This window comes from Vespula pensylvanica, chromosome 2 (assembly GCF_014466175.1).
Source record: "Vespula pensylvanica isolate Volc-1 chromosome 2, ASM1446617v1, whole genome shotgun sequence".
NCBI lineage: Eukaryota > Metazoa > Arthropoda > Insecta > Hymenoptera > Vespidae > Vespula > Vespula pensylvanica.
The window spans coordinates 18,289,695-18,312,442 of record NC_057686.1 but is presented as its reverse complement, the minus strand read 5'-3'; the positions used below and the strand labels follow the sequence as shown (position 1 = coordinate 18,312,442).

Below are 22,748 nucleotides of genomic sequence, written 5' to 3'. Positions count from 1 at the left end.
ATTTGACGTATTTATTTTGACGTATTTATTTTGACGAATTTATTTCTTTAATATCACACGCATTTGTAATAGAAAAACTATTGTGGTTTTATATCAAATGAGACATTTTAACATTGTTCCTTCTATCAAATTAATATTATTAATAACTTTCAATAATATCTACACATAAATAAAGTGAATAAGTAAGCAACATATGATGTACACTGCGCGTATTTTTGTGAAAAATGGACAAACTGTACTATTTCGAAAATATGTATAACAGATGTAAAAAAATAAATTCAATATATATGTAAAATATATATAACTATTATTTCACACGTTCTATTATATTGTAATATAAGAAATTATTCGTAAAAATAATTTCATAAATCATAAAAAGAACTAAAACATAACGTAAAATAATAAAGAAATTTGTACACTTGATCGTGCACGTGCGTATATATGCAACGCACATGTTAATATATATATATATATATACATATATATTTTCTAATGGTATGTTTTGAATTTAATCTTCAGATAAATAACCATGCGCTACATTTTTCATAGAACAATTCGATATATACCACACGAGTAAGTTCATATATCTACGCGTGAGTGACACATAACTTAACTTTTAATACTGAATCACAGAACCCTGTCAAAGGGTAAGCAATAAATTATATTCATACTTATCTTCATATGTTAATCTATTAGAGAAATTGTGCCTGTCTTAAAAAAGAAAAGATAAAGTTCGCCATTTATAAAATAGAACACGTCATTAAATAAAAATCTCTTCAAAGTAATAAATGTTCTTTTCTCTTTTCGAGTTGTTTCAAAATGATTTTATAAAATTATTTAATAAACTGATTTAATGTAATTGCTTGAAGTGTCACTTTTTAAATAGCATATAATAAAAGTGATGAGCAGTTATTACTACAGATATTACTTTCAAACGTTCTTTGAAACCATTTGACAATATTTGAACAAATATCAGTAATAATTTGCTGATATATAAATTTTATATTCATTACTAAAATTATTCATTGTTCATTAAAAAATTATGAAATTGCGGGTATCTCAAAATTGACACTAAGATTTTCGGACTGTGCTAGTTTAACAATGGTTGATAATTTTACTGCGACACGAGCAGCTTCATCAAGGTCATCAATTGGAACAATTTTTAATCCTGCATTTGCAATCAAAGCTTTAGCCTCATCAACATTGGTTCCCTATAATTATACACACTTATATTGTAGATAATTAAGAAATATTTAAGTGAAAAAGATTATAATACACAAATATTAAACGTTACAATGTTGTACCTGCAATCGAACAACAACAGGAATTTTAAGACTAAGTTCCTTGGTTGCAGCAATAATACCCTCTGCAATAACATCACATCTCATAATACCACCAAAGATATTAACTAAAAGAGCATGCACCTGTAAATTATAAAAGAATAGTATATTGAATACTATCTGAAAATAAAAATAATGTTATTACATATAAATTATGTTAGTTTACTCTTGAATCAGAAGTGATAATTTTAAATGCCTCTTTCACGGCACTGGTTGTTGCGCCACCACCAACGTCAAGAAAATTAGCAGGTTCGCCTCCATGTAATTTAATAATATCCATAGTAGCCATAGCTAATCCAGCTCCATTAACCATACAACCAATATTTCCATCGAGTGCAATGTAATTCAAGTCAAATTTGGCTGCTTCTACTTCTTTAGAATCCTCCTGAGTCCAATCTCTTAATCCAAATAGTTCTTTTTGTCTGAATTCGGCATTATCATCGAATCTACATTTGCAATCTAATGCAAAATCTAAAATATAAAAATAAACTGATGTTAATATAATCAATAATAATATGATGGTAATACCATCAATAAAATTACTTACAATTTCCATTGATATCTTCAGCAAGAGGATTTACTTCTAAAAGAAGGGCATCTTTCTTAAGGAACATTTGATAAAGATTTATGATAATTTTTGAAATATAATCTTTTACATTTTCAAGACCAAGTTTTGTGATAATACGCTCTGCCTGTTCTTTGGTTATACCTTTATTGATATCAATAGGTTCGTACATTATGGCACTAGGATTTGTTGCAGCTACTTCCTCAATATTTACTCCACCTTGGCTAGATGCAATTATAACAGGACCCTGAATCGTAATAAAATTTAATTTGTTAATAGAAATTTATATATGTGAATATAAGTAATATTTTAAAACTTTGATTACTTACGCCAAAGGCACGTTCCATCATTACTGCTAAATAATATTCTTTACGCGGAAACATACGTTGTGTTACCATGACGGCATTACATATTCTACCACCTTCACCAGTTTGTTTTGTAATTAGTAATTTACCTAACATTTGACTTGCTAGTGTTTTTGCTTCTTCTGGTCTATCAATGAAACAAAAATATTTGAAATGTAAAAATAATAATGATGATGATAATAATAATAATAATAATAGTAATATTATTGTGTTACTAAAATTAAAGATAAAATAAAGAACTTACGTTTCACACATCTTTACACCACTAATACTAGAATCTTTAAAGTGCCCTTTTCCTCTACCTCCTGCAAGTACTTGAGCTTTTAAGACAATATCTTTTGTCTTCAAGTTAGCTGCAAGTTTTGCTGCTTCATCTGGTGTTTTTGCAACACCAAACTTGGGAGTAGGTACACCAGCTTCATTAAGTAAACTATAACTGATATGTTCATGTACATTTAGATTTCTTATTGTTTGTTTTAAGTTACTTTTGCAGGCTAAAATCTGAAAAATAAAAAAATATTTAAAAAATATTAAATGATATATTATCTGACATATTAATAATAATTACAAAGTATTATGTTAAACCTGTTTTCTCTAAGAGGATTAGATCATTTCATGGATTATATGAGTGATTATTGATGATTTTAAGCTATAAATATATTAGGCACCATTTAAATATAAATCTATAGATAATTAACATTGAACTACATTATTTTCCTTTTGCATAATTTGGCACAGATCTTCTTTTGTTTAGTACAAATAAAATATTATCATATTACATTTATAAAATAAAATATATAAATTTTTTTTAATCTACAACTCATGTCAAAAGTCATATATATATATTATATAATTATATATATATATATAATTATATAATATTTATAATTTATATATATTCATATATAATATATATATATACGTGTGTGTGTGTGTTAAAAAAATTATACTGTAGCAATACGTAAAAATAAATAAACATCAATATATCGAAATGATATAATTTTTATGTTCGAAATTTAAATAAGAAATGTAGAAAATCGTGAACTATTATTCTGTCGCAAGTAATTCAATTACGTTTAATCAAATGCGCAGAAAACTTGACCTCGATAATGAAGAGATAAAAAGAAGAATGCGGAAAATAGTATAAGATAATTATATAACTGTCATCATAGTTTTTTCAAGAAAATCAGATTTTACGTGAGACCGACACCCTTGGCTTTAAATCGGTTGACCCTGGCGCCTAATTTAGCAGACTACATCGCTTAATATGGACGATCGTCCCTCTTTTACATAGTCCTTATAATCTTTACACGTAAGAAAATGTTAAAGCTTTAACTATTCTCGAATATACTGTATCTTCCGAAACGATATTAATCTTTTCTTTTTCGTTTTAACGTACCTTGGAACCATTTAATCGGGTAAGACACTCTGCGAGTGAAATCGTCCGAGACAACATTGTAGCCATCTTGGTAAAGTGTTGGCAATAGACTGCCACCAAATGCTGGTTTCGCCATTATGTCCCCGCCTTTCTTGACGTTTCTTTCTGAAACGTGACGTAAACCAATATATATGATCACTGCAAGAATATAATGTACTGTTAATAACATACATTTTCAATGAATTGCATTGACTCGTGATTACATTAACATTTCAAGAATAATTAAATTTCTATAACTAAATTAATATTTAGTTTTTACCTTACTCTATAGGTAAATAAATAAATAACTTTTTATATAGTTTTGATTACAAAATAATCTCCATTTTATTAAGTTTTTACATTGATAATACAGATTACTTTATTTCATAAAAATTTAATTTTTTGTCCAACAAAATACGACATTTTGTTTATAATTTTCATCACCATAAGTAGTTGTATGAATCAAATTTATATTTTGTGTAGGAACCTTTGATAATTTATTTCCTTCTTTTTTATTCTTATTGTTTAATTTACTTTATTCCACCTGGTTTTAATATAAAATTGATATCTAAATTTAAAGATCTTGCAAGTTGCACAATAGTTGCAAATTTGGCAATTACTTCTCCTGCTTTTAAAAAATCATCTATAAAGATAAGTTTCAATTTTGAATCTAATATTATTTTTTTTGCTTTTTCTACATTAGTCCCCTAAATAAAACAATTTCATTAGTATTTATATTTTATTTATCTTCTCATTCATATTTATTATTTATCATTACCTCCAATCTAATGATTACAGGAATATTTGTTTTCAATTCTTTAGTAGCTGCAATGATTCCTTCTGCAATGATATCACATCTCATAATACCACCAAATATATTAACAAAAATGGCTAAAACCTGAGGATAAAAAATTTTGGTAATTTATTATGCTTATTTATTATCTATTTATTATCATTTTTTAGTTACATGCAATATAACATCTTATAAGATGTATTATTATTTTTCCATACCTTTGGATCTGTAGTTATTATTGTAAATGCTTCTGTAATAGTTTCCTTTGTAGCACCACCACCTACATCTAAAAAATTAGCTGGTCTAACACCATGCAAATGTATAAGATCCATTGTTGCCATTGCTAAACCTGCACCATTTACCATACAACCAACAATCCCTTCTAATTGAATATAATTTAAATCAAACTTTTTTGCTCGTGCTTCGTTGGGATCTTTTTGAGACCAATCTTGCAGAGCAAATAATTCTTTCTGTCTAAATTCAGCACTATCATCAAAATTACATTTACAATCTAAAGCATAATCTGAAAAAATATTAAATTAAATATTAATTTGTTTACAATTTGTTATCATTACTTACATTCACCACAAATATCTTCTGCAAGTGGGTTAATTTCAATTAGTAGAGCATCTGTTTCGATAAATAATTCATAAAGATTATGAACAATTTCTGTTATAATATCTTTGCCTTGTCCTTTAACACCCAATTTCTGAACAATACGTTTTATCTGTTCTTCTGTTATGCCTTTATTTATGTCAACTGGTTCATAATGGAGAGCACCAGGATCAGTAGCAGCAATTTCTTCAATATTTACTCCACCTCGACTAGATGCTATCACAACAATTCCCTACGAATAATTTTTGTATGAATTAATAATAAATAAAAGTAGACAATTTATTTTATTCAAGTAATGTTTTCTTTTAATTATTTATTTTTACATTTAACTTAATCGTATACTTACTTTAAAACTAGTTTCCAACATGATTGAAAGATAATATTCTTTTCGTGGATACATGCGTGTTGTCACCATTACTGAATTACAAATTCTTCCAGCAGCTCCTGTTTGTCTAGTAATCAATAATTTTCCAATCATAATTTCTGATACCTGCTTTACTTGTTCTACACTAAAGATAAAAAGATATCAATGGAATAATAAAGTAATTATTATTAATTATTTAAATGTTTTGGATTTATAATTGGAGAAATACTTACGATTCACACATAACAACTCCACTAACATCAGTATTTTGGAAATGACCCATCCCCCTACCACCGGTAAGTACTTGTGCTTTTACGACCAAATCTTGTGACTTTAGGTCTTTAGCTATTTTAGCAGCTTCATCAGGTGTTTTAGCTACTCCAAATGGTGGTGTTGGAATTCCAGCTTCTTTTAGGAGAGTGTATGCAATATTTTCATGAACATTCAAATATCGTAATTGTTGTTTTATTAGCTGATTTTTTTTTAGGAACTAAAATAATAAATTTTACTATAAATAAAATAACAAATGTATGACTGTTTAATTTTAAGAAATAGTTTAATATATGTATTTGATTTTGTGAAATAATTATAGAATAATATAGATATTTTTATAAAAAATAATGTACCTGATTACAGTGATTTAAAATTTGTCGTCCTACTAATAAAGATGATGGACGTAACATGATATAAATTATTATTACAATCGAACCAATTTATTAAATTTATATTTAAATTTATCAAAATAAATGCCGTTTGTAAAAGTTAATGTTTATAAAAAAGTAACGAATGTTATACGATTGATATCACACTTATTCTCATGTGTACTTTTGTCACACTTCCAAGTTACTTGTATAGATATTCTTTGTTTGCATCAAAAAAATAACAAAACAGTAGGCATTGACTTCTGGACATATGACGTATATATCTAGTTTTATTGTAAATTATAAATACACTGTTTCATGCAGTGTAATTGATAAGGTCAGAAAACAGATACGTAAAAAAATATATGTATGGTCATATCACGCAAAAAAGCAAAAATAGATTATAGACTTTCGAACTTCATAATCTATTTTTTTAGATACACATTAGACTTTCTCTTTATTAGATTTCTGTTTGTTATCTTATTTTTTTATGCATGTAGATTAGTAACAGGAGAGCTGATGTCAACATTTAAGGAATTATCTTTAGAATTGTACGTATAAACCACTTTTAATAGAGTATTGAACGTGTTTATTTCATTTTGTCAATATTTGTTAAACTAATAACAAAATTCTTATTTAATTTGTTTTTTTTGCAGTAAGGTCAAAAAACTGTATAAATAAAAAAAAAAAAAAGAAAAAGTAGATACATTTATAACTTATTAAGCAGATATTTGTGAAACAAAAAATTAATTTGCAAAATAATATAAATATGTATCTATATGAATACACATTGTTATCTAATAAAAAGCAAATAACATATCTTATGTTTTGTAGAAGAAAAAATCCAATTTTGTAATTTATCGAGTTTCGTATATGTGTACATATTCGTGTGTGATGTGTACATACATATCATACATACGTAAATACATATATATATATACACGCACGAAACGTATAATCAAATAATAATAGAGGGGAAATTATGCTTAAATATATTACAGTAACAATTCTTTTATAACAAATGCTGTCTTTTTTTATAAAAAAGCATAATAAAAGACATTATATTACTGGAGACAAAATAAGACTAAATATAACAGAGTTATTTCGATCAACTCTGAATCGATATTATAGACATTTATTTAATATTAGATGATGTTTATACTTCTAAATTGCAAAAAACAGCACATCTCCCCATCTATAATTAAAATTGAAAATCTTATAACTCATGTGCACTGAATTTGCCAGTCTTTAATTCTGAATGTAAGATGAATTTGTTTTATTGCATTTAAAAACTAAATCTATCATTAAGGGTTCGTCCTGTGACGCCAAGACTTGCAGATATACTATACATAATTTTACTAAAAGTACGATCATCTAAATCAGTTCCTGAATCAGACATAGGAACGTTACGTGTGCGTGAACGGGAGCGTGATCTTGACCGAGAACGCTGTCGACCAAATACAGGAGATCGACCAATCTGAAAGAAATTAGTAAATAATTAAAACAATTTGAAAATTGCATTAATTTTGGATTATCAAGAATAAATTATTCATTTATACCATGTTTAAGTTTTGTATAGTTTGTGTAATTGGTGAACGCCCTCTTAACAGTTGGTGAAGACCACTCATACTTCTTTCATTTCTGTTCTGTGCAAGGCTTATGGAATGTTCATGTGTATTTGGTGTATAATCATTACCTAGTGTGCACATGAAATTGACATTTGAGGGTGTGATTCGTGCAGAGCTGAAATACATATAACATAACATATACGTTTTATTAATTAAAAAGATGGAATTAAAAAGATTTATTTATATATCTTTAAAATAATAAGATTATTTTTTTATATGAATATATAAATAAACAAAGAAATATTAATGAGAGATATAGTAACGCGCACGATATTATATTTATTAATTCAGTTTAATAAATAAAAAATAATAATCTTACTTGATCCTCATAAGTTTCTGTTCATATTGAGCTCTTCTTTGAGCACGTGCAATTTGATCTGAACGTAATCCACCAGTAGTAAATCTTCGTTGAGATGTTAAAATTTGTTGACGCCGTTCCAATGGTCTTTGCTGTAGTGAAATCGAAGACTTTCCTGCTTGTAACATCTAATAAGATATTTTTTTAGAGTAACATTTAAAATTACACAACTGCATGAAATAATTGAATAAAATATTAAATACAGTAACATACTCTAAATTGATTCTGGAAGTTAAGCCGTTGATTTTGTCTCTGAAGGAGAAGTTGCTTAGCTCTTTTAACATGATTTCGATAAGCGATTTGTGCTGGACTTTGGTATCCTAGTCGATTGTGAACAGAAGTTGGATCTCGCACACTATTCACGCTGTTTGTTCTTTTCAGTGTAGTTTTATTAGCAGTAAAAAATCCAGCTTTTGTGAAAGTCAAATTCGTTCTACTTCGACTACGAGTTAAACCATAGCGATTTCCACGACCACGGCGTACATTTAAATTTCCTCTTATATTAGCTTTTTGATTCGAAGCTAATATATTTTGTGAAGCAACTCCACCATTCTTGTTATAACGTTTTTTGGTAAAACTACCACGTAGATTAGCATTTTGGCCACGTTGCCATTTTTGTTCTTTCTTCAATGTGCCAATATTACGCTTAGTTCTTGCACCTCTGCCTCTAAGTCCATTTCGTCCTCGTGTATTCCCTCGATTGCGTTTAGGACCAGCTTTTCCATTTGTTGTATTAGCCTTTTTCTTTTTTTCCTTTTTCTCCATCTTAATGATCTCATCTTAAAAGGAAGAAAATTCACAAGTTTTAGTGAGCATACAATTCTAGCTGCAGGATTTAATTGTTTTATTATTTTTAATTTCAACTAGTCAAAATTTCCAATTAGAAATTCCTAAAGTATGATGCAAGATAACAAACAATATTTATTTTATTTTATTTTTCTAAGAGTGTTCTCTTCTTCCTTTGCATTTATTTCTAATTGTGACTACAAGCTTCTAATTACGGCTACAAGTTTTCAAATATTTAGTTTTTGTAAAATCATATATCCAATATATCTGTAATTTTTTGTAGTGAATCTATTCATAGATTTCAATCACTATAAATAGATAAGTTAAAAATGGAAAAGAGAAAAATATTTAATATTATAAATTTGCTCAAGATATATTGCTTTGTATATCTACAGTTAAAATAAAGAAACTAGTAGTACAATTTTCATCTCTTTTAAAATAACACAGCTACAATGATCAGTATTTATAATCCATGTCCAATATATGATGGAAAGTCCTAGCGATCCATATCATCTCTTCTTTCTTTCTTTATATATTTTTATTATCATCTTTTTTTCAAGATTTATATGTATGGGATATATTATAATTCATAATATGATTTTGATCTATAATATTGTTTCCAATATTTAACTCTTCAATTTATTCTTCGTATATTTCACAAAATATTTCTTCGTAAATGGTTCATATTGGTTTATCTTCAATTTATTCACTGCGTAATATAACTTTGTTTCTGCGTATATAACTTTGGCAATTTAAAGACACATGATTGTCTGTTTCCCACGAAGAATATTCCAGTCATCGATTCTTTTTGTATCTTTTGATTTGCTTATATATTGCAGTAAACACCAAGGAGTTTACAATTCAGTTGCATAGTATTTCATTCTTACTTTTTTCCAGAGATGTATCGGCTTAATGTGAAGGCTATTTAAACATGTTGCAATGCATGATTTAAATTCATTGTTTGTATATTGTAGGTTGTTTCCACTTTTCTACTCTCTATTTCAGACAACATTCGACACTTTTTTTGATAAATTATCTGTGCACCGAGATTCACTCTTATCAGAAACTTTGTATAAAATTGTATGTAGATTGATACTTTAATTGTCCATGTTATGTGATATTAAAGAACACAGACAGTCTTTATATGGAAGAATATTACAAAATGATAATATGACAAAATGCTTGACATCCATCAGTTATTATAACTATGTAGTACAAACCACTATGGATATTTTTTTTTTAATTATTATTATTTAGTTGCAAGTAAAGTTGACAAAACCTTTATTTATTTATTTATTTATTATTATTTTTTTTTTTTTTTTTTTTTTTCAAAATATATCATCCTTTAGATAGAGACCCTGTTGGTTATATTGTGAAATTTCATATTATTTGGATACTCGAAAAAAATATAGAATTCATTATTTCTTCTTTCTTCTGGTCACAAAAGATTACAAAGAAGTTAATATGATACTTCATTGGTGAATTGTGCGCCACTTCTAGTATGTGTAGCATTGAACAAAATTGGATTTATATTGCATAGATAAAATTATCTTGTTGCATGGTTTTCCAATTTTGCGTTAGTTCGATATATCGATATTTCGTTGATGAGAAGATGCTTTGTCTTTGAGAAATCATTGCAATGATGGCTAATAATCACTAATAATGGTTTTTTTTTTATTTTTTATTTTTTTTAAATACACCTCGTGTATGACCTTCACAAAAAATGACCATATTTGTTATCTCGTATATCAATACATAAACTATGCTCCTGGTAGAAGTGATAATTCAAAATAATAGTAGATATGGAATATCCACGAAAATAGAATTTTTATTACGCAAACACGACAGAAAATTGCTTTTTATAGAGGCTGAGTCATTCGTGCATTCTCGGTGAGTTGCCCAGTAGATCAGAAATGATCTGATTTCACTCTCTCTCTCTCTCACACACCTTTCTGTTGCGCAATGTTTCCCAGTATTGGATTAAATAATTAAGTCATATTTTTAATGCGAAAAGAATCAATCTGCTTCGTGTTCGCTCAGAAATTGTCTCGTTCTCGTAGGTCGTATTTTTTCGATTTTGCATTCGATTGAAAAGAAATGGAAAGAAACATTACGTAGTTACGTCCGGGCAATTTCACCGCCATTTTGTGTAGTGCAAAGGAAAGAATGCAGCCATACGCTCACCCAGGAATATCAGCAAAATCTGTAGATTTTCGGGACTCTAGCCACTTACCGAGCGACATATTAACTTTTGCGTCAATTTCTGACATTTTCGATGTGTTCTTTGTTCTCTTATTATATTTTCTTTCACGATTATCTCGCGAGCCACAGTTTTAAACGAACCTAACCAACGCAACGTTTTCTCTAACACCACACTAGCACAAAGCATTCACAGGACTACTACCATTGACAATGGAATGTCGACTTTAATGTGAAATTGTTCTTACTACCAGAGGGCGCAAGCGCATAACCAATTAGAGCGAATCTACAATCAATGTCTGCATCATGGCGTTTCCATTGCTCGATGTTATTTGATGATTGGTTCGCGATTGATAAGAGAAATGAATTTTTGAAAATATAATAGTAGTGGTATAGTAATGATAGTAATGATATAAAATAGACTACTTCTAAGTCTTTATCTTTACAATGATTCTTTACAATTCTTCGTCAAAATCGGTCAAAAATAATACCTAGACTCATTGGCATATTAACTAGAAGGCATGACAGACCTAATATTCTAGTCCAAATATCACACAATGAGTAAGATTAATAGCGTATGGATAACTATAAAAATACTAAGACTAGAGAGATTTTACCAATAGCACGTCCTGATGTCGCTTTAGGTACGCGATTTTCAAATGTAGGAACAACAGTATTTACAAGTATAATAATGTACTTATCGATATGGTCACATGACATGATAAGAGATATATATACATGCTTGGATATGTTTAAAAATATTTAGAACGCTAATTTTTTAATATTTAAGAAAATATTTAAAAAAGTAATAATTAACAGTCTTTTTCTTTAAATTTGTTTTATTGGAGAATCTAATTCCTTTCTTTAAATTAGAAATTTTTTTTTTTAATTCTATTTTTATTTTGTCATAAAAAACAATGTATTATTGGTAAAGCATTATTTTATACTATCTTATTTTTTAATTATAATAAACATGAAGAATCTATTTTAGGAATTAGATATGGATAAAGTAGAAATACGTGAAGCTAAACGTGAAGATTGTTTTGCTATAAGAACTTTAATACAAGTAAATAAAATATAAAATTTATATTTTATATTACTTTTTAAATGCATTATGATAACATAATTATTTTTATATGTTATAGGAACTAGCTGATTATGAGAAGATGCCTAATGAACCAAAGATCGATTATAAAAGTAAAATTAATAATTATACAATATATTCTTTTTAAATATATATATTATATACTATATATTTTCAGCTTTAGAACGAGATGGGTTTGATACAAAGCATCCTTTATTTATTTGCTATGTAGCAACAGTTGATCAACAAATAATAGGTTATGCATTAGCATATTATACTTACTCAACATGGGGTGGAAGAGCTATGTACTTGGAAGATCTTTACATTACACCTAATTTTCGAAGAAAACATATTGGCATTAAACTTTTAAAGACTGTTGCAAAAGTATGTGTAATTAAATAAATTTATTTGAAGTATATTCGAATATTTATATTATTTTATTATAAAGAAGATGTACGCATAATTTTAATGAAAATTTAATAAAATTTCTTTATTGTAGAAAGCAAAAGATAACGATTGCTGCAGGTTAGATTTTGCAGTGCTCAGATGGAACCCAGCACAAGAGTTTTATAAAAGTATTGGCGCTATTAATTTAACAGAAGAAACGGGATGGCATCAATATCGTTTAACAAAAGCAGTTCTGGAAAAATTGGCAACTAATTAAGTATAAGAGTTATTATAAGAAATAGATAATATAAAAAGATAGATAATATATGATTTTATATTTATATATATAGTTTTATGTTTCATAAATTTCTTAACATACTTGAAGCTGTATATAATGTGATGTTCATTTGATTTACATTATTGATTAAAAAAAAAATCTTTATGTTTTTAAACTAGTAATGATAAATAACTGTTATATTTTATAAACATATGTGATTTAAATAAAAAATAGAAGCTATATCTTTATCAATAAATGAAAAATATAATTAATAATGGATAATTCAAATTATTCACAAAAAGAAGATTTCAAATTACTCACAAAAAAGAAAAGCATTGCTAGAAGTAATTGGGGTGGATATTCTTTAGACATACAATTATGGGAAGATGAGGAATCACCTGTTATCAAAATGAGATATATGGATGATGTTTCATTTGATAACTTAGAAAAGGATGGTATTTTCTCTGATAGATTAATAGGACTTGGATCTTCATTCTTAACAAAATCACCAGAATGTGGACTTTATATTTTAGCAAAATGCGTTATGAGAAAGATGGTAATAATAACGTTAAACTAAATTACACGAATACATTATAATATATTAATTCAGCTAATATTTTTTTAGTCACTTACAGATATCACTGTTTTATATTATCATCGGTATCTGCAATACATTGATTTGGCATATAACAATCTTACAAATTTAATGCCATTAAGTGGGATTCCTTATTTGATGTATTTAAATGCATCACATAATAAACTCATAGATGTATTAAACTTTACACCACCTTGGTACTTAACTTATGTAAATTTATCTAATAATCATATAACTGAAATGTGTGATCTAAGTAGTTTTTGGAGTATTGTTAGATTAGATTTGTCCTACAATGAAATTGAAGTTATTTTTGGACTACACAATTTAAAGTTAGTATATAATATAAAGAATGTCTTTATTATTAAATATGTAATATAATTATTATTGTGTCATTTTTTTTAGATATTTGCAATACTTGAATATGTCTTATAATTTAATAAAATATATTGAAAATTTGGATAATTTGAACATTAAAGAGTTAAATTTAGAAGGAAATTGTATAACATCATATAGATATAAAAAATTGGGTAATAATATGAAAAGTTTAATCAATTTAAGGACTATTATATTAGGATATAATAAATTATCTAGCTTAAATTTCTTAAAAGTAAAAATTGTTTTCTCTCTTAATCAGATTCTATTGCATGTATAAATAATTACTTGAGTATTGTATGTGCAGGATGCATGCAGTTTACGTTTCGTAGATTTGAAATTTAATAAAATTATAGATCTTTTAGAAATATCAAAGTTAAAAGGATCGATATTTGAAATAGACCTTAGAGGTAATGCATGTACAAAGTGGCCCAATTACAGAAATGTAATTTTATTTTCTATTCCAAGTATTATGTTCATTGATGGTGTCGAAGCATCTATTACAGAAAAGGTACAAAAAAGATAGAAAAGTATCCTGGCATTAGATATAACTAACCATTTTTGATTTTGTATAGATATCTGCAGCGACTATATTTGCTCCATCATTAAGTTTGATGACTTCACGTAATATCACCAAACTGACTTTATTAGAGTATTTGAGTACTCCTAAAATAGATTCACATGTAATTGCATATGATAAAATCAGGCCACCACTATTAATATTGACCGGTCCATCTGGAGTAAAAAAGAGAAAATTATCTTTACATATATCACGTGTAATTCCTAATAAGGTAATATTCATTATTTAATTTCATAAATCATATATATGTAAATTAGCTTGATATTAGAACAAAGTGACTGATTTTTTCACATGCATCTTTATATTTTCATAAGATAAAATATTGCAAATGGTATACTACTAAACAATCAAAAACTGGTGAAAATGAAGATAAGTCATTTATTTTCGTAAAACGAGAAGATTTTAATGAAATAGCTTGTTCTGGTAACTTTTTAGGAATCCAAGATCTGCTAGGAAATAGCTATGGATTTCGTTAGTTATAAAATATATTTTATATGTAATTACTTTTGTTTTTTCATTTTTCATTATCTTGTTAAATATTTTTATTATAATTTTTACATAGATATGAATGAAATTGCTTCTTTGATAACAGAACAAAAAATTGGTATAACTCCAGCAGACTTGCATACAACTATGCAAATATACAATCGTTATTTAAATGTTAAACCTATTTTGGTAATTATAAATGATATTACTCAACACCAAAGTCAGATAGAGAATAAATTTGATATTTATACTTGGATTCAAGATAGTATAAGGGATTTGCTTGCTGTTAACATAGGCAAAAATACATTTGTAAAGGAAGACTCCAGAAATAGTATATTGAATTTTGTCGTAACTATTATAGACGAGGTAAAAAAAAAAAATTATATATTATTTACTAATTATATATTATTAACACAATTATATATTACTTCGAATATGCCTTTACTATAAATATACATACATACATATTATACAGATAATAAATAGTTTAGAATTACCTGGATATAGTATGTTTGTTAGACCTCAAGGTTATGGAGCAACAACAACCGATATAATATATGAAAGTAAAATTATATTACCAAAATTCATAAAAATTCAAGAACAAAGTGACATGTACCGACAATTCAATGACTTAAAAGTAATAGACACACTTACATTCATATACACATTATACTTAGTATGGAAATTTATAGATCTTGTTAGATGAGGAATCAAATATAATTATAGACAATAAAAAACGAAGAACTTTGTTCTGCCATTACAAAAAATATGACAAGATTTTTACTGATGATGATTCCAATGATACTATTTCTAGTGAAGATACATTAATAATTTCAGTAATTCTACATTCTTTAAAAATAATTAATTAGTTATAATAGTATGGAAAAAAAATTTTTTTTATATTATGTATTTTTTGTTCACATTGGACTAAACAATATTCTAATTTACAAGTAATAATTTTTGTTTATGTATGCAGCAATGTGAAGATAATAACATTCAAAAATCAGAAAACTTAAAACGTATGTTTATTGAACTTGTTTTACAAACAAGGAAGATATATTTAGAACACCATGAAAAAAATCCTGGTTTTTTTTCTCTTGTGGTAATATATATATATATATATATCCATCCTATACAACATGTACCAGTATTGAAATATTTAATTTCGTCTAACATTCTGCAAAGGACACTGATATTATTATATTAATTCGTTTATTATATATTTCAGTTATTAACAGATAATTATAATGAAGCATTTAATGTCTTGAAAAATTTTATTCAAAAAGCATGTCCAAAGAAATTATTTCAAAATCTGGAACAAATGCCAGAAATTAAGTATCTTCTACAAGTGGCTATTCCTGATCATATTCAATGCATTATTGATAAAATGAAAGAGTATGATACATGCTTCCTAATCAAATGTTCTATTAAATTTTTACTAGTATTTTAAAATAGTATTTTAAAATAATATTAAAATAATTAAGAAACAAAAATAATTAAAATTATAATTAATATTAATTTTAAATTAATCTCTTTAACTTTTAAAATTTTTATTATTTATGATTGATTTTGCAGATCTTTATCTGTTGACAATATAAGAAGAAAAAAGATATTCGAAATAGATAGCAAAACAGTATGATAAAAAGGACACTAATATGTATTTTACTTGCAATTAAAAAGAATATTAAAATTCAATTTTGTTAATTTATTTGTATAATTATACATAATGATTGGTATAACTATATTTTGTATTAATACCATTTTTATTAAATATTAAATTACTATTAAGAACTAAAGAATCAATTAAAATTAAATAAGAAACCTTACATTGTAAAATTATATGTTTTGTACTTATACATCACAAAAACCAGAATATATATAATTTTTAAACATATATTAAGACATTTAATACTGATAATATGATTTCACACAATAAAACATATTCTTATAAAATAAAAGATATACGTTTTTTTTTTTAATAATATACAATTGTACAAATGAAAAATACATAATTTAAATATATATATGTTTTTGGACAATAAGTTGTTTATCTTGATTATTTTTTTTTATTAAATATTTCATATATTTAAATATATTATCTTCATTTTTCTTTAAAGTATAGTAAAAATGCAAGAAGATAAAATATGTAAAATATACTCTACAAGGTTATATATTTGTATGTTTTTATCATTACAGAATTTTATAAAATTATAAAACTCTTCTTTTTATAAAATTATACATATTTCCAGAATATATAACAATTTATATGTGTCTCATATTACATCTTTGTACGATAGTTCTATTTTCAATTTAAAAAATTTTAGTATCTATAAAAACGTAAAATTCAATTTTCAATATTAATGACATAAATATAGTCATGAATTATGTATGTGTGTCATCTATTATAACTTGATTATTAATTGGAATGGAAACATTGGAAGATTCTATTATGATTTTTAAACTTGTATTATAATTTTTATTTCCCACAGACATTTTATGGTCATTAAATGTAATAGTTACAGGAGTTGCATCACCTTGTGATAAAGAATCTTGCAATAATACGAATTCTGTTTCATTACTAGTACAATTTAACTTTGATTGATTTATTTCTACCCAAGTTTTATTATTATCAGAACTAATATTCTTTAAATTCTGTTGATTTTTATTTTGTAATTTATAAAGTTTTGATTGTTCAAGCGATTGTAAATTACAATTATAATTACTTACATTTTCTGTAGTTGTAATATTGTTATCTGAATTGCATTGTACTTTTGTATGCTCATTACATGTATGTCCTTTCTGATATAATGAGTTACATTGATTGCACCTATACATAAATAGTAGTGAGAAACAATATTTAATATTTATTTATAAATAAATACAAAATTAAAAGATTTAAAGGATACTTAAAAATGTTAAACTGACATGTTTTGTAATTTTACAATATCTTTTGCCGTTGTTTCTGATGTATTATGTATTTTTTGGTGAGCTAGTAAATTGTATCGCTCTGCGAAACGTTTTCCACATAACATACAGCTATATGGTTTTTCGCCTGTATGTACTCGCATGTGTCTTTTTAAATGTGATGTAGAAAGTAGTGATAAATCACATACCTTAAAAGAATACATTAAATTTCACTTTGCATAATTTCTTTAAGCTTCACATTGTAAGCTATATACACATACATGATTAATATCGATGATGACTTACATGACATTGATAAGATTTTTTTCCAGTATGAGATAAAGCATGCATGTTGTATGATGTATGATGTACAAATCTTTTACCGCATAATTCACACTGATATGGTGTTTCCCCAGTATGCATTGGTAAATGTCTCATTAATGCGCCTTTTTGGGTAAAACATTTTTTACAAAAGCTACATTGAAATGGATTTATTCCATTGTGCATACCAATATGTATTTCTAAAGCATGTTTGTGTTTGTATGCTTGACCACATTTTTCACACATATATGGTCTTATATTTGAATGAGATTTAATATGTGTCTTTAATTCTGCAGATGTTCTCCACTTTTTATTACAAGTAGGACATGTATATTTTAATGGCTTTAAGCTATATTTTGATATTCTTCCTGACTTCCAAGAGGCAGAATTTAAATTGATTTTGCTTTTCTCATCCATGGAATTAATTTCATTACTTTCAGCAAATTTATTTTCTAAAAAATAAAATTTTTATATTTATAATAAAAAATTAAATTAAATACATTTCCTTTTGACAGTTTAATAATATATTACAATTACATTATGATATATTAATATAATAATTATTAATATATATGACAAATTATTAATTTTAACTTACCTGTAATACATGCTGAATTATCCTTTATTTCTGATATATTTTTATTGATCTCTGTATGTTCAAAAGTATTTGACTTTAATGTCTCTACATTATTTTGTGGAAAAAAGGAGACATCATTAAGGAAGTGTCCTATTTCATTTTTATATGAGACTGGCAAGATGTTAACACAATCTTGATCTTCAACATGTACTTTTGATGCATGTGTATTTGCAAGTGAAATACTAGTAAATACTTCCTTACATTTAGAACACTGATATAATTGTATATCATTATGTTTCAATAAATGTACATTTAATTCATCATATGTCTTGAATGATTCAGTACAGAATTTACATTGATTATAAGATGTTTCTTGTTCTGTGATATTTCGTTCTTCTATACTATTATTAGTTAAAATAGATTTATGAAAATCATTTTCTAAGATTTTTACATTTAAATCTATAGTTTTATTATGTATTTCAGTCTTTATATTTTTATTTACATTGTTACTATTTTTATATTCCATATTACAATTATTATTGCTTCTAATATTTGAGTGTATATTATCCAAATTTTTGCTATCAATATCTATTTCTTCTTTAAAAATATCTTTTGTATCTATCAGTTCAATATTTTTAATATTATTTGTAGTCATATTTGCATTAAATGTCTGTGAAATTTGTTCAAGTGAAACATCTTGCATAAATGAAGTAGAAGTTATATCTGCAATATTTTTCAATCCATTTATTGTCTGATCTATATCTCGTTTAGTTGTTTGAATACCTTCCAAAATTTGAGTATTATGTAAAAGATAATCAGTATTATTTGTTAACATGCGTCTAACAAATTTTTTCTTCTCACCAGACTGATAAACTTTTAAAATCTCACAACGAATATTTGTAACAGTCCATTGTGCTTGTTCTAACATTTGAAATAATTTATAACAGCGAGGACAGATATAAGAGCTATGTAAATTAGAGGTTGTTGGTCTGAGTTCACGTAATGCAAAGCTTGCTAGTAATTCACCGTTATGAGGAAGAGATGTATAAAAAATATTTACACAGGAAGACACATCAACATTTGTATTACAAATTACACAATATGAATCTGGCATTCCCATCGTTATCATCTCACTTTGCACGAAATCAGTTTTTATTGCTTTTTTTCTTGACAAATAAGATGTCGTTTTTGTGTATGTAGGAATATGTATAAATATGTAATAATGTACACTAAACATGTACATTATTTTTGTCTACTATTGAAAAATGCATTTTCAAAGAATTTAACAAATATTTCAAAATTTAAGAATTGCATTAAGACTACATTACTTATGAAATGCGTCGCGTACATAACCTTCATCCAGTTCGATTGAACAACGCAAATCATGAAATTTCAATTACATAATTAAAGTGTTAGAATATAAACACGAAGAGTATTTTATTAATAAAAAGAATCGGAGCAATGTGTTATGTTTATAAAAAAAACATTGCCCATATATTTATTAATAGAAAATAAAAAATATATAGGATTCAATAGTATCCACTTATTTTTTATACTAGTCGGTAATGTAGATTCAATGAGTATGGAATAGTAAACTTTAGCAAGTTGGTAAGGATATCATTCATGTTCGTGCATTGAAAGTTGTAACAACCAATACTTGAATAAAAAAGAAAATTTATTTATTATCATGGACGTTGTTAATACGATATTACAAAATGAAGAGGTGAAATCAGACTCTAAAAAATATACGACATTTCATAAAGATGTTGAGCCTGAAATTGATCTAGGTTCGCTCCTCGTGTCTGATTCTAATACTTTAGATGTAAAAAGATTAAGGTAATTAGGCTCATAAAATAAATGTATAATACTAATTTAATTTTTATATATATGTTCTAATTTTTTAGCATTTATAAATATATCTTTTATAAAATATTTAACTTTTAAATACAGGAGTGTAAGATCTAGAATATTTACATTAACCTATATTATGTTTGTACACAAATGTTATAGATCGAATTCAAGTACTTATCTACAGCAGTTAACAAGAGACAATGTACAACTTCTAATTAATGCTGTATGGAGTCTTCCTACCGAACGTGTGGAAGAGGCAATAGTTGCTCAATTGCCAAAGCCTCAATATGTACTTCCACGAACTCGTTGTATCCCAAAACCTAAACCTTTAACAAAATGGCAACAATTTGCCAAAGAAAAGGGAATAAGAACTAATAAGAAAAATAGGACAAAATTGAAATGGGATGAAGAACTACAAGTATGTCTTTCTTATCCTCTGATATTTGAGATTAAAAGAAACTTATCATAAGAATAACATTGAAACTACTTTCTTTCATTTATTAGATAAATTTGTTTTCTTTTATATATATATATTGTTGATTATGTTTTAATTAAATATTACAACATTAATAATTACTATTGTAGAAATGGATGCCAAGGTATGGTTATCAACGGACTAAAGCAGCAGAACAAAAAGAATGGCTTGTGGAAGTCGGAAATGATAATAATCCAAAAGAAGATCCATTTACTGCTATGAGTGCAAGTAAACGTGAAAGACAATCTAAAAATGAATTACAACGATTACGTAATATAGCTAAGTCAAAAAAAGTGAAATTACCACGAGTAGGTATTCCTACTGTAGAACACTTTCCCAAACCAAGCCAACTTTCTACAGCTGTAACAGTAGCACATCAATCAACGGCATCTCTAGGGAAATTTCAAGAGAGGTAAATTTTTATTAGAGAAAAAATATTATTTGAACATATTATTTAAATATATTTTTATACTTATAGATTGCCAAAAGAAAAAGATGCTAAGGGAATTTTAACAAAATTGCCAAGTTTGAAGAAAAAGGCTAAAGAAATTCCATTGAATCTAAAAGATGAAAAAGAAAAAAATAAGGATTTAGTAAATAAAATTCTTAGTCATAAAAGTACCATTTTAAATGTAGATTCATCTCCAGTATCTACAATGTAAGATATAAAAAAAAAAAATGTTTTTACAATATATTAGAGTATCCTAAAATTTAATGAATAAACATATATTTATTTTGTAGGAAAAGAAAGAAAGTAACAAGTAAAAAAAGCAAAGGTTCAAAGAAACCAAAAGCTGGCAAAGGCAAAAGAGATATGCATATGAAAGTAGGTGGTAGAAAACGCAGATAAAAAAAATAAAGCAACATATATATAACATTTTTAAATTAAACAAAATATGGTAATAAATTTTGTTACATTATTCACGTTACTTAGATAATATTACGCATTTATATATGAATATATAGAAAATGTACACATATACTATGTATCTCTTTTATTCAAATCCACACATGAAATTAAACTATTACTTATGATTTTAGTAGTTTGTTAGAGTTGAACATTTGTCCATGATATTTATATATTATGTATAGCTGAGGAGTTTGCCCTGGAAGAAATGAAAATTTAATAGTCTGGAATAGTCAATTGCTGTTCAATTTTGCTTAGAATGATTTTGTTGTACCCATTTTCCTTATTGGAAAAAAGGATCACTTTTATTAAGAAGGAAAGAGAAATTGAGTAGGATATGTGATAATGAGCAAGTGATTTCAAATCAATGACACTTTTTTTTTTTTTTTTTTTTTTTTTTTTTTTTTTTTTTTTTTTTAATATAATTCTACGAGATATATAAAAAAATTATTCTTTTCTGTGAAATGTTATTTTTTATTAATTAATCGATTATGTTGATTGTGAGTTTATCTAATTACGATTATCAATGCTTGTGGTATGTGACTTGAAAATTGAACAGAATTTAAAATAGTCATAGATAGTTGTAACAGATGAGGGTTGTCCTTTATTTTCCTTGTTATCACATTTTTGTACTAATCTTTTGATTATGTTATAAGACATACTTAGTTTGACATATATAGTTTGACTCTTTTACATGATTCCATAATGTTTATATATAATATTATCTAATTTAATATTTCTATTAATATTAACATTTTAACTATAGTCCTAAAAATTTGTGTATAAAATATCTCTAATAATAAACGGTAAATTAAACAATATAATATTAATATTAAAATAAAAATGATATATTAAATATTA

The 22,748-nt window shown here is 26.1% G+C and overlaps 5 protein-coding genes across 7 annotated transcripts; 2 read left to right on the top strand and 3 right to left on the bottom strand.

Annotated features, from left to right (window-relative positions):
* Positions 1-462: 462 nt before the first annotated feature.
* LOC122637417 lies at positions 463-6,919 on the bottom strand. The gene is given in 15 exon segments (XM_043829497.1): positions 463-1,211; positions 1,305-1,424; positions 1,507-1,811; positions 1,888-2,152; positions 2,235-2,397; positions 2,515-2,771; positions 3,670-3,744; positions 3,746-3,877; positions 4,221-4,394; positions 4,466-4,585; positions 4,699-5,003; positions 5,060-5,327; positions 5,442-5,604; positions 5,693-5,949; positions 6,086-6,919. Coding segments are annotated over 15 exon segments (2,832 nt in total). The 5' UTR covers positions 6,143-6,919; the 3' UTR covers positions 463-1,040.
* Positions 6,920-7,069: 150 nt separating this feature from the next.
* Positions 7,070-11,285, bottom strand: LOC122637629. 3 transcript variants are annotated; one of them, XM_043829882.1, is made up of 5 exons: positions 11,106-11,285; positions 8,300-8,865; positions 8,048-8,214; positions 7,660-7,843; positions 7,070-7,577 (listed from the first exon to the last, which is right to left on the bottom strand). In XM_043829882.1, the coding sequence occupies exons 1-5, from the start codon at positions 11,140-11,142 to the stop codon at positions 7,386-7,388; spliced, it is 1,146 nt and encodes a 381-aa protein (XP_043685817.1). In that variant the 5' UTR covers positions 11,143-11,285; the 3' UTR covers positions 7,070-7,385. The 3 variants fall into 3 exon arrangements, with proteins under 3 accessions (XP_043685817.1, XP_043685818.1, XP_043685819.1); XM_043829883.1 differs by lacking the exon at positions 11,106-11,285 and adding an exon at positions 9,760-10,530; XM_043829884.1 differs by lacking the exon at positions 11,106-11,285 and adding an exon at positions 9,292-9,732.
* Positions 11,286-11,646: 361 nt separating this feature from the next.
* LOC122627419 (leucine-rich repeat and guanylate kinase domain-containing protein) lies at positions 11,647-16,006 on the top strand. The gene is made up of 15 exons (XM_043808525.1): positions 11,647-11,744; positions 12,063-12,137; positions 12,217-12,268; positions 12,334-12,539; positions 12,655-12,816; positions 13,094-13,375; positions 13,445-13,743; positions 13,817-14,021; positions 14,094-14,297; positions 14,362-14,577; positions 14,681-14,837; positions 14,929-15,299; positions 15,545-15,720; positions 15,798-15,954; positions 16,001-16,006. The coding sequence occupies exons 1-15, from the start codon at positions 11,649-11,651 to the stop codon at positions 16,004-16,006; spliced, it is 2,664 nt and encodes an 887-aa protein (XP_043664460.1). The 5' UTR covers positions 11,647-11,648.
* A 1,021-nt stretch (positions 16,007-17,027) lies between these two features.
* On the bottom strand, positions 17,028-20,197 carry LOC122637628 (zinc finger protein 25-like). The gene is made up of 4 exons (XM_043829880.1): positions 18,676-20,197; positions 18,063-18,529; positions 17,778-17,965; positions 17,028-17,679 (listed from the first exon to the last, which is right to left on the bottom strand). The coding sequence occupies exons 1-4, from the start codon at positions 19,895-19,897 to the stop codon at positions 17,235-17,237; spliced, it is 2,322 nt and encodes a 773-aa protein (XP_043685815.1). The 5' UTR covers positions 19,898-20,197; the 3' UTR covers positions 17,028-17,234.
* Positions 20,198-20,234: 37 nt separating this feature from the next.
* Positions 20,235-21,960, top strand: LOC122637630 (ribosome biogenesis regulatory protein homolog). The gene is made up of 5 exons (XM_043829885.1): positions 20,235-20,490; positions 20,665-20,923; positions 21,091-21,392; positions 21,459-21,638; positions 21,722-21,960. The coding sequence occupies exons 1-5, from the start codon at positions 20,342-20,344 to the stop codon at positions 21,828-21,830; spliced, it is 999 nt and encodes a 332-aa protein (XP_043685820.1). The 5' UTR covers positions 20,235-20,341; the 3' UTR covers positions 21,831-21,960.
* Positions 21,961-22,748: the final 788 nt, after the last annotated feature.

Coding starts and splice junctions, on each gene's coding strand:
- LOC122637629 (XM_043829882.1), bottom strand. CDS start 11,142: ATGTCAGAAATTGACGCAAAAGTTAATATGTCGCTCG. Junction 8,866..11,105: donor AAAAGTTAATATGTCGCTCG/GTAAGTGGCTAG, acceptor CTTCCTTTTAAG/ATGAGATCATTAAGATGGAG. Junction 7,844..8,047: donor CAGAAACTTATGAGGATCAA/GTAAGATTATTA, acceptor TATGTATTTCAG/CTCTGCACGAATCACACCCT.
- LOC122627419 (XM_043808525.1), top strand. CDS start 11,649: ATGGATAACTATAAAAATACTAAGACTAGAGAGATTTTACCAATAGCA. Junction 14,838..14,928: donor AGGAAATAGCTATGGATTTC/GTTAGTTATAAA, acceptor ATTTTTACATAG/ATATGAATGAAATTGCTTCT. Junction 15,300..15,544: donor CTTCGAATATGCCTTTACTA/TAAATATACATA, acceptor GGAAATTTATAG/ATCTTGTTAGATGAGGAATC.
- LOC122637628 (XM_043829880.1), bottom strand. CDS start 19,897: ATGTACATGTTTAGTGTACATTATTACATATTTATACATATTCCTACA. Junction 17,966..18,062: donor AAAAATCTTATCAATGTCAT/GTAAGTCATCAT, acceptor TATTCTTTTAAG/GTATGTGATTTATCACTACT. Junction 17,680..17,777: donor ATTGTAAAATTACAAAACAT/GTCAGTTTAACA, acceptor ATTTATGTATAG/GTGCAATCAATGTAACTCAT.
- LOC122637630 (XM_043829885.1), top strand. CDS start 20,342: ATGGACGTTGTTAATACGATATTACAAAATGAAGAGGTGAAATCAGAC. Junction 20,924..21,090: donor AATGGGATGAAGAACTACAA/GTATGTCTTTCT, acceptor TTACTATTGTAG/AAATGGATGCCAAGGTATGG. Junction 21,639..21,721: donor TCATCTCCAGTATCTACAAT/GTAAGATATAAA, acceptor TTTATTTTGTAG/GAAAAGAAAGAAAGTAACAA.